Here is a 16,172-nt window from a genome sequence, read left to right on the forward strand (position 1 = left end):
CAGTTTTGCATGTCACTCTATATGCTGTCTTTTTATTACCTCATCCTTTTCTTCTTCTTCAACTCTCAGCAACAGCTCATTCATTCACACACATAGGCCCAACCTTGCATTCTTGGAAAGGAGGAAACATATCTGCCCAAATCCATGCAGTTAACTGCATGCACCCCTAAAATGTTTACACATCCCCACAAAATGTTTATCAAAAAGAAAAGTTTGCTCTTTATGTTCAGTTGTCATTAAGCTCTTCCTGCTGCAAGCTGTTGCAGCATGGAGCAGTGCATTGCAGTCAAGTGTTTCCACACTTCAGCAGCTTCGTGGTGGTGCCATGCAGATGATTAAGGAGCTTCTCCAAGGACAGAATTTAAATGTAACCTGCACATTGTACTAAGCTTCACAAATTTCTTGTGTTAACAATGGCGGCGTAAATGCAGTAACAATTTTTAGTCTGCTGTGAGATTATATGTGATGTGTAGCCAAGTTTCTGAACATTTGTCTTTCCTCTCACTTTTCCTGTATTGTGCTAAGCTTGAGGTGCTTGTCACCTTGTACACAGGACAGGTGACTATGTTTGGCGATGTTACAAGTTGTAATTGATGTGGCACTTATTTTCTTCTGCACAGGCTCTTGCTATGGGTCTGATTCAGTCCTACATGCGTGGTCGTACTGATGACAGTGAGCTGCGAACACCTAGTCCTATCACGGCACATGTCCATTCTCCCATCAGCAGTACACCAAAGTAAGTACAGCTCTGCCAAGGCACGAGTAAAGCATCCTTTAAAAAGGTGGTTCAAATGCCCATTCTATTACTGCACTGTGCCCAAACGGCCTCATCTACATAACTGCAACTGCGGCCTACTCTAGGGGCAGCTAAGTGTGTGCAAAAATTCTAAATTTTGAATACAAATTGAATAGTTTCTGCCATTTGAATAAAGTATTAATACTCGAAGTTGTCAAATATTTGTTTCTTTGAGATATATAATAGACAGCAACACTTAGTGGAATCTTGAGATAGAGAGAACGATGGATGTGAAGACTTTCAAATGATTCTGCTGCAGTATAGTTTCGTTTGTTGCACAGGGGCACTGGTTCCTGAGTGATCGCATGGGGCAGATAACTTCTGCTCAGTAGTTTCCAGCCACTATATGAATATATACGAATTCGTTCCAGTTTATTATTTGGCCAGTCTCACAATATTTGCGTCCATTTGATGCAGTCGACTCTTGTTACATCCGACATAATCTGACAAAAAAAGCTTGTTTTATCTGAAGTTCGTAATATCCGAAGTGCCTCACTTCTGAAACTTTAGTCGCGATTTGTAACAACATATTGCAAAAAGTGAGTGACGAACGTCCAAAGTAAAAAACTAACAAAAAGTAAGTGAGTAATGGGAAAAAGCAAGAACTGGCCTGTAGCCCTTCCCCGTACAGACAGGTTGTCCCACAGACTAAAGAAACTGGTTGGCAAGTGTGGCATCCGAGTTGTATTCTCGTCGCCAAACAAAGAAATCTGTGCAGAGAGGTGAACAAATGCACGACAGACGGGAGCAAAAGGCAATGCTGTGGCATTCACCGCATCTCAAGCCATGGAATGCACTGAAAATGTGGTGCAAAAGGTAGTGTCACTCTAGTGACAAATAGGCTATTTGGGACAGACAAGACACTGTTTGAAGTACAGACTTGGGGAAACGCATGCATGCATGCAGCCTCATTACTGCCCCAGGAAGTTTGGCAGCGCACTGCACCAGATGCATGTTTAAGTCCGTTTTAACTGACACTTGAATTCTGGGAAGATCGTCATGCTATTCTGAACTGCAGGCAAGCGTCAGAACTCTTCTATGAGCTTGACAAGGCAACAGGTGGATTTTCTTAGATGCAATTGATTACGATGTCACGTGGTCCACATTTATGACTGCCTTCTTCATGAATTCATTTTTTTTTTCTTCCATGTGTTTTCAAATAAATGCTAGTTGACAGTTTGCACTTCACCTGTTCAGTCTTGTTATTGTGTTCATATTTGCAGTTTTGTTGTCAAAGCTGCGGTTTTTATTGTCAGCAATGGCAGCCAGATTACAATGGGAATGAATGCAAATATTGCTTTGCTCTGAGATTTATTAGTCGTGGAACCTGATCTGTTCAGAAATTGTCCACAACTTGTCATAGCTCATATGCCAATCAATTTACTTGTTTATGTGATCACACTGATCACACAGTTGCACATTACTGGCCATGCAAAGCACATGTTGGTAATTTAGCATTGTCCGTGTGCAACATGTCAGCGCAAGCTATCGACAGGCCATCATAATCTCCAGGAGAGCCTTTGCTGGTTCATCAGAGATATCGCACTTGAGTTTCTTTCATTTTATTCTGCTGATGTCAACCAGTAGGCTTATAGCTAATACCAAATATAATAAACATACATTCATATCTGATGTGTCTTTGTGTTGATGTTCAACACTACTACGTTGCAACTAGTACGTGTTCGTGCATATCCACAGCAGGGGCAGCCGGAGCAGTGGGAGCCGATCAAGCACGCCACTGCAGCGTTCACTGGAAGAGGAGGAGGACAACACTGAAAATCTGAACCCGGATGAGCTGTACAGCTCGCTGCTGCGCCGCACCACGGCCCAGATCCACCGACTGGCGTTGGACCCGGGCCGGGGGATGGACCTGGTGGACTCTGGTGCAACCCCTTCCTCCAGAGGCGCCGAGCTGTTGCTGCCACCATTGGGAGGGGGAAGCTTCAGGCAGCGGCTGGCACCCCAGAACTGGGAGGAGCCGTGCACTTTCTCGCAGCAGCAGCGCCTGACCGGCAGCCGGGAGGCCTCGCCTGTCAAGCGCATGGCGAGCTGGGATTATGTAAGTGCCGCTGAAAGAATGCGAGCTCAATTGCAAGAATCCACGAAGTGAGCATTGCTACCCAGCACAGTAGTTTACTGGCTATGGCATTCTTCTGCTGAACTCGAGGACGCAGATTCAGTAGGGGTGGAATGCAAGAAGGTGTGTGGTTCTTAAACTTAGATGCATGTTAAAGAGAACCCCAGAGGTTCAAAATTAACCTAGAATCCCTCACTACAGCGTGCCTCATAATTAGAACCTGGTTTTGGCTTGTAAGACCCTACAATGTAGTACTTTAACTTGAAACGAGCATCGCTGCCAGCTATACAGTTGAACCTCAATATAATCAGCACGGACATATTGAATTATCAGATATAACGAAGTAATCTAAATCATGGATGAATATAGGCTCGTAGCAAATATAACTTATAACTAGAGTATTTTCACGCTGAATGAGACTCTGTTGTAGGGGAGTTCGACTGTTTACTTTGTGGAACGCTCGCAACTTCATGCACAGTGGTCGAGAGCCTCTACTCTCCTGCATTTCCTGTGCATGTTTCTTATCGGTGTCTGTCGTTTTCCATCAAGTGAGCTGCTGCATCGATTCTGTCATCTCATGTATGGCCGCCTGTTTGTGCTAATGGCTCATAGGCATAAAGCAGTGAGAAATTCATTAGAGAAAATATTTTGACACTGTTTCCAACATTCATGTGCGATCCTTTTTATCTGTTTGAACTTGTAGCAGACACAAGAGCGCTAGGGCAGGGCCATTGTGAGTGCTCCCTTTGGCTGTGCAGTGTTAGAGGTACTGTTTTTGTAGCATAATAAATGCTTAAAGAAATATTTTTATGCTGCTAAATGCTGGTAAAGCTTTTGTGGTTAGTGTTTATACACCCTTGTTGTGTGTAGATTAATTTTTCAATTGACATGTAGGCAATACTGGTTTGTGTGCATGGTGAGATAAAAGGAAGATGCTTGTGTATTATACTTTTATTCCCCACAGATACTGTTACAATAGTACTTCTAACTACTTACAGGTAGTCACAATAAGATGTATTGACCAGTCATATTCTTTTGTTTTGGCAGGATGGTGAAACTGGTATGCATCGAATCAGGCGGACATCACTAGATGGGGGTGTCGGCAAAAATGGTATGACGCTGCGAATTTATGCTTTCAGTTCTCTCTAGATTTGTACCTGGCTGCCCAGCTATGTAGATTTGTTAATCGCTTTGGTTTCTCAATTCTTCCTCCGATGATGATCATGTGCAGGGCAACGTTTGAAAGAATGAACTTTGTTTCTTTCAGAACAAGACACCCTCAACAACATCTTCGCCATACTTCAAAACCCCAACAGCAGGTATGCATTGTTGAACTTAAAGTATTGTAGTTCAAATTTCACATTACATGGTGGTTTGCTATGTTTTATTGAATTGCATTTATTTCCATTTAATAGAGGTGTTTACTTGGACACTCCGTTAGAATTCCATGACGGCATGTTTTGTGCACAAACTAGGGAACAATAACGTGATGAAACAGGCGCACTCGTTAACTTCCAACTAAATTTTATTGGTGGGCAGGGTGAAGTTTATACCCAAGCATGATTGGATGTAGTCGTCTGGTTGGGCTGCTTGTACACCACTGCGCCATTCCAGAAACATTCCTAAGCATTCCAACCAGACAAGAAAAGTTATTAAAGCTGCAGAGAATAATTTTCTTGGGAATCGGCTCTGTCAGTGCTACATCTATTGTGGCTATGACTGCCTTCTTTTGGTCTGTCATGTTCGGTAAATCAAGTTTTTCATACTTCTTTTCCATATGTGCTGGATGTGTTTTCATTGCTTACAATCAACTTGGTAAAATAAAACAAAACACCAATCACAAAAAAAAATTTGGTATGGTTAACGTTTCGGCTCCCATGGGAGCCTCGATAATTCAAAATTGAACGAGCCCAATAATTTGTTCAAATTAAAGGAAGCTTGAATTAAAGGAGGCTAACTGAACAGAGGACTTGCCTGTAGTGGCGCATGTCCACTGAGCTAACACATGAGGGGGAAGTTCCAGCCGATATATTCGCACACATTTACAAATTGGTCAATGTCTGAAAAATTGGGCGGTCCGAAAAAATTAGCGCATGCCTTTTACTGCCCCCAAGGGCTCAAATCATCACAGGAACGTCCGAAACAGCTCTAAAGGCCTGCCACTACACTTGTTAGATGTATTGGTGCTCGTACAGTGGTAGGAGACGGCGGGTGCACGCATGTATAATTAAAGGAAATGCCATGTCCCGTGACAATTGCCTCTTTGTAACTTTTGGTATGCTTCACCGCATAACAATGCTGTATTGGGGCGAAGCTGACTTCGGGAATCTGCATTCTGCAATGCGCTATGCTTCCCTCGCTCCGAAGCCATTGGCAAGGATTACAAAGGCGGAGTCGGCGCCATTGCTAACAGCGGTGAATTGTTTCAATGAAAAACACTGCACCGAATAGCAAGAAGCTTGGTAGTGAACGTCGAAGTAGCTAGGCCTAGCATTGCCGCAGTGTGGCTATGGCTGCCAGCGAATCTGCGTGTGAATGCGCTGGCCCAAGGCAGCGATATAATCAAAAAGGCGGTGGTGATGGCTTCGATTAATGCTGTTTCGGACTTGCGGTCAAGACATAAAGTCCGGAAAATCGGACGGCGAAGGTTTTTTGCATCTGTAATTTTAGACGTTCTTATACATTGACTCTATGGTGTACATGGCAGTTTCACGAAGACATCCGAATTATCAGGAATGTCTGAAAAATTAGGTGTCTGGAAAATTGGTTGTTGGCTGTACAGGACAGCCATCACTAACAGAAGTAATCATTTATACATGCCTGCACGCGCCTGCACACAAATTTTTGCCATGGGTATTTTTTTTTTTTTTTCCTTTGCGCGGCATTGAGGGGTCTCTCCTAAGCTCTTCCTCTATGGCGGCATCAGAAAAATGCAGGCCGGAGGCGCAGCCGCTTGATTTGGCGTGCTGCTGAGAGCATTGCCGGAGTGCAATATGCTCGAATTAACTGTCGCAAATGCTTGCGCATTTGAATTACCGGACTTTTTCACCCATTCCATGGAATGCACATAACTTTGATGGGACCATAGTGTCAGTTCGAATAAACCTACTGCCAGTTTGAAAGTACCCTACTCTTGCTAAATGAACTCTTTTAAAATGAAGTGAACTTCGTTTTCACATCTTATTTAATATTACTGTTCATCACTTAATGCCTCCACCTTCTTATGTGCCTCTGTCTTTGGATTCCACGAGGCTAATATGCTTCAATTACCGAAGCCAGCTGTCTATTATGATTAGACACAGCCTTCTCCTGTTGTTGTTGTTGTTGTTGTTGTTGTTGTTTTTTTCAATGTCTGCCCAGTGAAACGAAAGCTAGAGCTCACTTAGAAGGAGACACTTTCTCGGTAGTTGGTCACAGTTTGACACATAGTTGGAGTCATGTCAACTTCCCTTCATCACAACTCATGCAGAAGCAAACGAACAGTGCCCTGCAAAAGTTGTCCATGCTCCAGCAACAATAGGTTGCTGTTCACCAATACGATCACCAATTCCAATTCCAATCACCAATTCACCAATACGATCAGTTCGACTCGCAATCACCCAGTTCGACTTCTTGGTTGATTTGATCCCGACCGCAGGTCGGAGCCGACACCCATGTGTTTCTGTAGGGTCACACTGTTGTTATTTTGATACTAAAATTGGCCTTCAGTGGATAATTCGAACTAGACCAGTCGGCATGCACCATGCCCGACTCCTATGGTATCTGTCTCCGCAGAGCTTCGGGGAATGTGTTGAACACATGTCCATCTCCTGACGAAAACGACTATTGCAGCCTGTGCTAGGAAGATTTTCAAGCAACAGTAGCTTACAATTTCTAATTATGGTGTCTTCCTGATTCTAACATGGCGTTTTCTTTTCCAAAATAAATAGGCCAAAAACCACTTCGCGGTGTTAGTATGCTTTTCCGTGCAACACGGGTGCATTACGGCGAAGCCAATTTAAAAAAAAAAAGAGCCATGACTGTGCAACACATAATTTAGACCCTTTTCCATTTTCCCTGCTAAGAAATTGGGTGCTCACTGGATTTCTACTTTGTTTGGGAGCTTTAGTGTTATCTCTACATTATTTTTTACATTGGATGCATGGAAGTTTGGTTCGGGGGCGTGTTAGAATTAGACAAATGATGCTAAATCAATCAGCAGTGTACTGACATTTTTCTGCATCTTGTTTAAAGAGGCCCTGAACAATCGTCCCTTTTTTTTAAGCCTCCAAAATGCCTTGGAACGAGTACGCTACCTTCCAGGATTATATTGTCGAAATAATCTTTCAAAAAGACCTAGTATGAGCAGTGTACATAGGAGTGGAATAATTAAGTTTCCCATTCGCCCTCAACATCTTCTGCTCTGAAGGAGCGGGGCCATGCCTGTGGCAGTAGAGTGGCAGTGCCATTATGGCGAGAGGGCTCATCGTGGCATCCTGCGGCAGCCACAGTATTTACGCTACGCAGCAGACGCAGCCATGCGCAACTCTATGGCATGGCTGGAGTGCGCACTTGCTTGCTCCTGTCTGGTCGTGAATCTGGTGCAGACTGCCTTCGTCCTGCATGTGCAGTAGGCAAATCCAGATTGCACATTTTTTAAGAGCTGTGTCCAATGGCTCAATGCAGAGCATGTCTAGCCAGGAGTGCCCCGACAAGCATTGTGGCCTAAGTGTCATTCCTACTTGGGCAGGTGCAGCCGAGCATGAGCAGACGATAGTATACTTCTTTTTGGAAGTGCATAATCCTTATTGAAATGGAAGCAGATTTTTTCTACATTCAGCCTACATTCTAGTACACTCTAATCCAGCCTGTTTCATTCACTACATCAACTGTTATACACAACAGTAAGAGGAAGTGCACCGATTGAAATGTGTTTATTGGTTGATCTTAACTATCAGCCAGTGGCAGTGTTCTATGGGAATCTGCCCGCTGATATTAAGGATCAGCCGCAGGCAGCCCAAAGAGGTGAAGAGAAGGCCTCTAGGTGAATGGGTGAAGAGAAGGCCTCTGGAAAAAAGTGTTTGAGAAAATGGTCACTTTGCACACTGCTTGTGAGCCTCGCGTGCCGTACATGAGTGCAAAATTTGGCTGAGATATTCAGAGCAGTGTATGCTATCCACAAAGTGGATTTTTTTTACCAAGCCTGAAGGGTGGTTCAGGGCCCCTTTAATTCTACCCACCGACTATTTCAATCAGTTTCATTGGTCCAGTTAAGGTCAAATTAATGGAAGCTGACTGTATAAGATGTATTAGAAGTTAACACCACTGCAGCAGACTGCTGCGCCCAGTGCATTATGGAGTGAACGGTCAATAGTGATTTAAAACTATAGGTAAATAGACTATCGATAGGATTTATAGTCTAAATGTTAACATTGATAGTGCTATCAATATTATTTTAAAGGTTAACTATGAAACTATTGATGGTATCAAAGTATTATAGCTAGTATTACTGGCGTGCACTCCAGCCAGCCAGAGCGCTATAATTGTTGCTGCTATATACATAGCACACAGTTCGAGACATGCAGGGAAACATTGCTAAGACTATGTTTCAGTGTTGTGTACATAGTGTGATCTTGCATTAATGATATTTAGATAAATACTCAACTATCAATAGTATAGATAGTACCATCAATAGTTTTGCATCACTACTGGGCAGGCATCGTAAACATACAAATGTGAAGCCATGAACAGAGCAAAATAATTAAATTTTGAAGCCATAACTTTAAATCTGTGCATTATACCACATCACATACATGCAGCTTTCTTCTGCAAAAAAAAAATTTCATTCCGATCTGGTAAGTGAGGTACTTTACAGATTAGTACAAATAGTTATGCATTTCTGAAATGTCAGTTTTGAAAGTTAGATTTCTTGTGCAATTTGTGGCCTCCTAGGACCGGCTGCACCCTTAAGGATGAGATATAAATTTTCTATGTAAATGTGCAAAACACATTGAGAATAAGCATAATCACCGAAAAAAAAAATATTTCGCAGAAACTTCTACAACAATAGGACAGAAACACCAGGCAGAAAACTGGAAGTGGGCTGCACCCCAAATCACCCATGGCTTCATTGGGAATTTGTACAGACTGCTCTAGTCATATGTGAACCACGGGTGTACATTTCATTTGCTTTACATCACGTGTGACACTACTGCAGCTGGAGATGTTGCATATGTCTCCTCTGAACATGCTTTCAAAAGCCAGTTGCGTGCCAAACTTGTTTTTCCTATTCCTGTATTCCTGCTACAAACCAAAAAATGACACTTGCTGCCAGTCATTCAGTGTTGGCCAGTAACATTTAGCCAGACACTTCGTACTCAATACCGAAACTCTACAAGAAAAAAAAAAGAATTTCCGTTATGCTGCCTTTGGGCAACGCTCATCAATAAAGCGTTGAAAAAGTGGCAGCAAGTTATGCCTCATAACTTGTCAGTGATGTCAGATACACTAAAAGCCAACTACTGCCATCTTTTCATGTTACCTGCATGAATTGCACAAAAAACAAAGCGTCTGGTATAAAAGATCATGACATGCGCACTCCAGGAACACTATTTCACTAAGCACAATGCTATCTGTTCTAAAGAGTGGGCTGTGCTTAAGACTTTTGCAAGTGCACAAGCGCGTCTGTGTTGCCATCTTCGGGCTTCGTTCTGATCAGCACTGTTTGCCACTGCAGGACGGAGCATCGCAAGCAGGCCTTGTCAGAGCTCATGCCCCTCACTAAGGATGGCTCACCAGAGCTGTGGGATGAGAACTTCAGGAACGTGTTACGGTGCCTTGTGGAGAATCTCGAAGAACAAGTGGTGAGGATGTTTCCTATACGCATAGGTCGACACAATAATTGGATACTCACACTTGCCAGTAGTTTTGCGGGCAATATACTTCATGTTTACTTGCACTCATCAACACACTTTCACACTCCAACGCATGCTTACACGTACTCACCAACAATAACTCGTATTCTTACTCACTTTCATTCACACTGAGCAGCACTCACTAATGTACACCTTTGCACTTTTTAATAACATTGAGCGAGCATCGACCACATGGCGTTTCAGCTGCCTTGTAGCGGTGTGGGACACTCCTGAAGTGAACAGCACACCAAAATATATTCAAACTGCAAATCGTCTTCCGCGCCCGCGCATACTCTTGCTGATCCCACTGCCCCTCGCTGCTACAAGGCTGCTGAAATTCCGTGCGGGCAGTGTAGCATGTGTCTCCGCTTGTACTCCGGCAGCACATGACACAGTCGCATGCGTCCTATCTTGGAGACAATCTGCGGTGGGTGTAAAGGCTAAGCAGGCAAAGGAGGCTGATGGCGTCATCTGCGCTGTGTTTGCGCACCTAGTTTGCATTGAAGCGAGAGGCAGCACGAAAGGGAATTCACTTGCCACTGCTGCTACTCTTCTTCAAGCCAGCATTCTGACATGTGTCCGTTATCATTGAGTGAGATGTGTTCATGTTTGCATGTGCTTATGACACCGTGATTGTTAGTTTAGTTAGTAAGGGAATGTTTATGCAGTCAAACCTCGATATATCAAACACGGATATATCGTATTATTGCATATATCGAACACTTTCTATATCACCAAGAAAATGGCATGGATCTTAAATTTTTTATTTCGAACAGGGTCGGACGTAAAATGGATATATCAAACCCCGCCACCCTAGACCACGTGCGCTCTGTTAATAGGTGGTGAGCTTTCCTGCAACATGCTCGAAGATAGTGGTGGCGCGATGGGCATTCCTGACTGCTAAGCACTATACCGTAGCTGCACACATCCATCGCGTCAAGGACACCATTTGAACGTAGCAGCGTACACACGCGGTGGCTTGGCTACTTCGATGTCAACGACAGATTGCATTTGTCTGCGCCTGCCACAACTCACTAGAAGTGGCGGTTCGTATCCACAAAGACGCGTGACAGCGTTCGCTAACTGGGCTCGCTCGTAGATGCCTTGGCACACACCACTTAAGGGGGGGATGTGGCCCTCAAAAACCAAAAAACCGCAAAAAAGTCTATTTTTGAAAAACAATATTTTTTGGTTGTATGTCTCATAAACTACTTGTTCTGTAATTATCAGCAACTAACTCAACCGCAAAGTAAAAAAAACGCTACTTTTGAGGCCACCGTGGCCCACAAAGCACGCGAAAATGCCGAAATGAAGTCAAACTTCGCGTGCGCGCCATTCCCAGCCCATGTGGCCTACCCGCGTCATCTTGGTGCCGTTTTGACCGTGAATTCTTTCTCTGTTTGGCCGCCTTGCAAAATGGCATTGTCAGCACGGTTGAGGTGCTATTGGCATTTTCCTGCGATGTGATGCGGAGCGCTGGTTGGCCAGAGCAGCGCATTCAAATCCCGCGAGCTAAAGCGCGCCTACCATTGGCTGCTGCGGCAGCGCCGGCACCGGCGGCTGCTCCCTTTGATGCCGCGCCAACCGCGCTCGTGTCGTCGTTGCCCCTTGCATCGTCAGCCTCAACAGACACCTGCTTGCAAGCTGCTCATCGCCTTGCGCTATCTGTTAGATTATTGTCTCAGCTTTTCTTTTTTCCGCTAGTTCTTTGCTGCACACGATGCCAGCAATGAAGCCCAAGACAGTACAGATGTTCAGTGCGCAAAAGCGCGATATGCGACTTGTACGAGCATTGAACTTCCGATCTTCCGCAGCGAGTGCAGACTGCGTAGACGCTTTCAGTGGCGGAATTGTGCTGTTGGCTGTCACCAGTCGAAAATCTGACACATTGAATGTGCCTGGAGCTGCAAAAGCTAATTAGAAGCTCTGCAGGAGCTTTCTAATAAAAAACGTGTTCAACTTTAAGGCCCGTTTTCTTGGAATGAATTTTTTCGCTAGTAGTGCTGGGGAAAGTGATATCTCAAGAACCGCTCTTAGATTAGTGCGCCGTTTTTTTATTCTGTTCCTGAATGACTGCCAGGGGGTAACAAGCTTTTTTTTTTGAGAGCTGGTGCGGTTAACTTATATTAAGCAATTCATTTTTGATGAATGGTCATTGCTGGCTACATCAAATTCAAAGTTGTGTTAAAATTTTTTGGAGGGGAAATTAAAGAAAAGGGCTTTGTAGCCCCCTGGGATATCTATCAAAGGATGATCACGGGGAATTTCAGCTTCCTACAATGTCCTGGCATTTCTCCAGGCTCTTCCTCAGGCATATACATGAACCACGTAGTTAGACCTCAATAACTGGAGCTAATAAACACATCTTCATGAAACTTTGCAGGTTCTCATAGGTGGTGTGAATATACCCTGAAAGTTTCATCCGGATATCTTAAAGAATAAAAAGTTCGGTCTCCAGGGTAGCCTCCTCCCTTAAGGGGGGACATTGGTTTTAGAGCAAAAAAATTGCGAAAGAAAATCAATATTTCGAAAACATTCTTTTCAGAGCTTCCAACTATTATTCTACCACTTTGCCAAATTTTCCCATTCTAAATCAATATTTTAGCTGTAAAATGTTTTTCTCAAAATCTTTTGTTTTTTAAACTTGTCAAAGCGATATCTCTGTCTTCAGGGCACATAGAACGATAATTTTAACAGCAGCATGTAGCTACATGTATGTACTACACAATGCTAGAAGATTTTTTTTATTTCATTTTTGTAAATTTTAAAATCCGGCTACTAATTGGACCACATTATTGCCATGTATGGAGATTGAACTTCAAAATGCTGAAAAATTGGTAATGCCTGCAATATAAAAGAAAGTTGTCGTACAGTTCTGTTGTGCTTACACTTTGTAGTATACAGCCATACGTCTTTATAAACATTCTGGCTGATACTCTTCTTACACTTGTTGTTCAGATAAACAATAGGTGATTAATTTTTATTATATCTGGAACCACTCAGTGAATTTAAAAAGTAATTATATTTTTGAAATCAGCATGAAGAACTGTCTGGGTGACAATTATTAAATTTAGTCAAAAATAAAATAAAAAGTTTATGAGCACCTCTTTCCCCCTTAATAGTACTTTGTTACTGATAGTGTTTCAAACTTCTTCGATTGATGGACGTGGAGAAGGATGTGCAGTGCTTTCAGCCAAATAGATAAATACTTTGTGTGAACCTTTAAGTAAGTATTCACTGCGTCGCGATTGAGGTGCGATTGGGGATCGTTGTTTGGAGCACGCATTCGGTTGCGCTGTGCGCGATTGACCTAGACCACGCCAACTTTGCGCTGTTAATGAAGTTGGTGCGGCGTATGCTAATTGTGTGCGGCACAATCAACCGCGTGCTCCCGGCTGATGAAGTCGACGCGACCTAGGCCAGTTGCATACGGCGCAACAGAACACGCGCTCCGATAAACAATCCCCAATCGCTCCCTTGGTTCGTCGATCGATTTGCAGTTTTTGATGCCTCTTTTACGTGATTTTATATATCGAATCCATTGAACTATTTCGTGATCACCGCGCTGTTTGATATATCGAGGTTCGACTGTAGCACTTTATACAGCTAATAAAGCTGCTAACCCTTTGCATATAGCTGTCTAGTAATTTGCTGTTGCAATCAATGCTTCAACTTTCGGGCGAAACTGCAACATTTGTTAAATTATTTCAGCTTTGCACTATATGGAGGCAGAAGACATTAATACAATGAGACATGAGCACTCTATTCTGTCATACTTGCCTCTCGTTGTTCTTTGTATTATGCACTGTTGTAATTATGAACTAATACCATCTTGCCTGGTTTACTGTTGACCTTTTGTGTTGTTCACAGGTGCCTGTAAAAGTGGCTGCTTTAAGAGCCTTGGCTGAATTGTTGAAGAGGCAGCCGCAACATTTCCACAATTATGCTGAGCTCACCTTGATCAAGATCTTCGGAACATTCAAGCAACCTGAGAGAGAGGTTTGTTGCCACTACTTTTATATTCTGAGAAAATAGTGAAGTTAACTGTAATGGGATGAAATCAACCTTATATTTCAAAGTCCCAGTGAAAAGCTTGCCTTGACATAGATATAAGTTAACAAGTGTTGGTCTTTATACTATATAAGACAACTTCTGTTTTCGTTGTCTCTACCTAAGCATGAGTTTATATAGTAGTGTCACTCCAGGATCCAGCACTCTTTACTAGTGCATAACAGCTTCACGTCATTCAATTGAGCACTCTATTTAGCCAACATTTACTCCTTCATTCAACTGTAATGTGTATTATTGGGTGCTCACATCTGCATTTCATACTACCATGGTTTTTAATTGTTCACATCACACGTGTGGTGTATGTTCATGTTTGAAACATGGGCACACCGCAAACATATTGGCAGCACCAAGGAAGTATGCATCATTGAGTTCAAAATGCAAGTGCATTAGCTTGCGTACGCAAGTATCAATTTGTAAAAACTCTCAAACGTGAAGCTCACATGAAAGTAAGAATCATTAATATGTAAGGAGGCATAGATTGGTAGCTGTCCTTGCAGGTCATTGCAATGCGCATTGAAAATTCATCAATAGTTCAAGTATTTTGTTGGAAAGTGTGCTTCAAAATGTGAAAGACATGCGCTCGGGCCCTCTAGCCAAGCTTTTTGGTCTGTACATTTGCAGACATAAATGGTTGTGAAGTGCTATCCACAATCGAAGCATAGAAACAAGTAAAATAACGTGGACACATGACGAGACCTGCAGCCAACTTAAGCAAGCCTTCGAATTCTGGCGAGGCCTCAGTGAATATTATTCTACCGTGTAAAGTGATGCCTGGGGTCCCAGCTTACCATTCCTAATGCATGTTTGTCATGTTTATGCACAGGTGAGCCGTGCTGCAGAGCTGTGTTCTATGGAGGCTGCTGCTGCGCTACCCCCCGAGCAAACAATGCGGCTCCTGCACTCGCTCATCGGGGAGTCAGATGACCAAGACGTTGTCATCGCTGCAATCAAGGTCATGTCCCGAGTGAGTATCAGTTTCTGTTTTGTGCAGAGACTTCAGTGTCTTTCTTGTTGCTCGGTGTCTGTGCTTGTTCAGTACATAACTTTAAAACTGACTTTTCTATAAGGATCTTGTGTCTGATAGTATGCATTCCAGGGCACAGCCAAAACAAGTGTCAAGTTTTGATGCCATTCACAGCATAGTGTGAGTGTCTGACCTGACTTCTTGCGGCATTCCATGACGGGAAAAGATGGATTTGAGAGTGTCGATGACTCCCTGAGCTGTCGTGCTCCTCAGGGTCACCACCTCAGGAAACCTTCAGTAATAGTCCACCACCAGGATGAACGTCTGGCCGTTGAGGTGGAACAAGCCCATTCAGAGGAATTCCCAGGTACGACCAGGTAGGGCCGCGGGGAGCAGGGGCTCGGCAAAGTTCACGGGGGTGGAAGCGCACTGTTCGCAGTTGGTGACAAGAGAGGCGATGTCTGCCAAGGTACCGGGCCACCAAACTGACTTCCGAGCTAGGGCTTTGGTCCTATTGATGCCCTGGTGACCTTCGTGCAACAGCGTCAAGACTGCTGGTCGAAGAGACGATGGGATGACTATCTGGGCGCCTTTCAGCAGAACACCGTCGCAGACAGAGAGCTTGTCTGCCGCAGAGGTGTACTTTGAGAGGTGCAGTGGTATCTTGGACTTTTGTGGCCAACCATGCTGGCAGTAGGAGGCCAGAGCCTTGCATTCACCATCGGACTCTTGTGCCTGTCACACGTCTTTAGGGCTGAGTAGCAAGACTTCCGATGTGCAGCCCACTACCTTTGCTGCAAAAAGTTCCATAGTGTCTAGGGGAGTGGATGGCTTGTGGGTGATGCGCGACAAAGTATCAGCCGTGGCTAGCAGCTTTCCTGGCACGTGCAGCATACAGAACTGGTATCGCATGGTCTTCAGCCGTAATCTCTGAATACGAGGCGGCAACATGTCCAGTTCCATCTTGTCCAGAAGTGAAACGAGTTGCAGGTGGTCACTCTCGACGTCGAACCTTTGGATAGCCCACGTCGTTGCCAAAGCTTCTTTTTCGGTCTGGCTGTAACGCTGCTCAATCTCGGTCATTGACCTCGAAGCAAACGTGACTGGGCGGCACTCTCCTGAGGGTTGCGTCTGTAGCAAAACTGTGCTGAGTCCGAATAAGCTTGCGTCTACGGACACTGTAGTGGCGTACGATGGGTGGCACTTGGCCATGTACCTGTCTGACCTCAAGAGTTCCTTGATTTTTTCGAATGCTGCCTTTTGCTCTTGCTGCCAAACCCAACTCGCAGACTTGTGCAGTATGAGATGTGTGGCAAGAATCTGGCAAGATGATTCACCATTCCTAGCACTCTTCTAATGCTGGCGACGTCC

At 43.9% G+C, this 16,172-nt stretch overlaps 1 protein-coding gene across 7 annotated transcripts in view; it reads left to right on the forward strand.

Annotated features, from left to right (window-relative positions):
- Window positions 1-16,172, forward strand: part of chb (CLIP-associating protein) — a 217,110-nt gene that overhangs the window by 186,382 nt on the left and 14,556 nt on the right. For all 7 annotated transcript variants that reach the window (XM_075692191.1, XM_075692195.1, XM_075692193.1 and 4 more), the window contains 7 exons: window positions 621-736; window positions 2,495-2,855; window positions 3,921-3,984; window positions 4,141-4,192; window positions 9,589-9,715; window positions 13,637-13,765; window positions 14,661-14,801. In XM_075692191.1, coding sequence (XP_075548306.1) covers window positions 621-736; window positions 2,495-2,855; window positions 3,921-3,984; window positions 4,141-4,192; window positions 9,589-9,715; window positions 13,637-13,765; window positions 14,661-14,801 — 990 coding nt within the window. The remainder of the gene's footprint in view (window positions 1-620; window positions 737-2,494; window positions 2,856-3,920; window positions 3,985-4,140; window positions 4,193-9,588; window positions 9,716-13,636; window positions 13,766-14,660; window positions 14,802-16,172) is intronic.

The sequence above is a fragment of the Dermacentor variabilis genome, chromosome 5, assembly GCF_050947875.1.
Source record: "Dermacentor variabilis isolate Ectoservices chromosome 5, ASM5094787v1, whole genome shotgun sequence".
Taxonomy (NCBI): Eukaryota; Metazoa; Arthropoda; class Arachnida; order Ixodida; family Ixodidae; genus Dermacentor; species Dermacentor variabilis.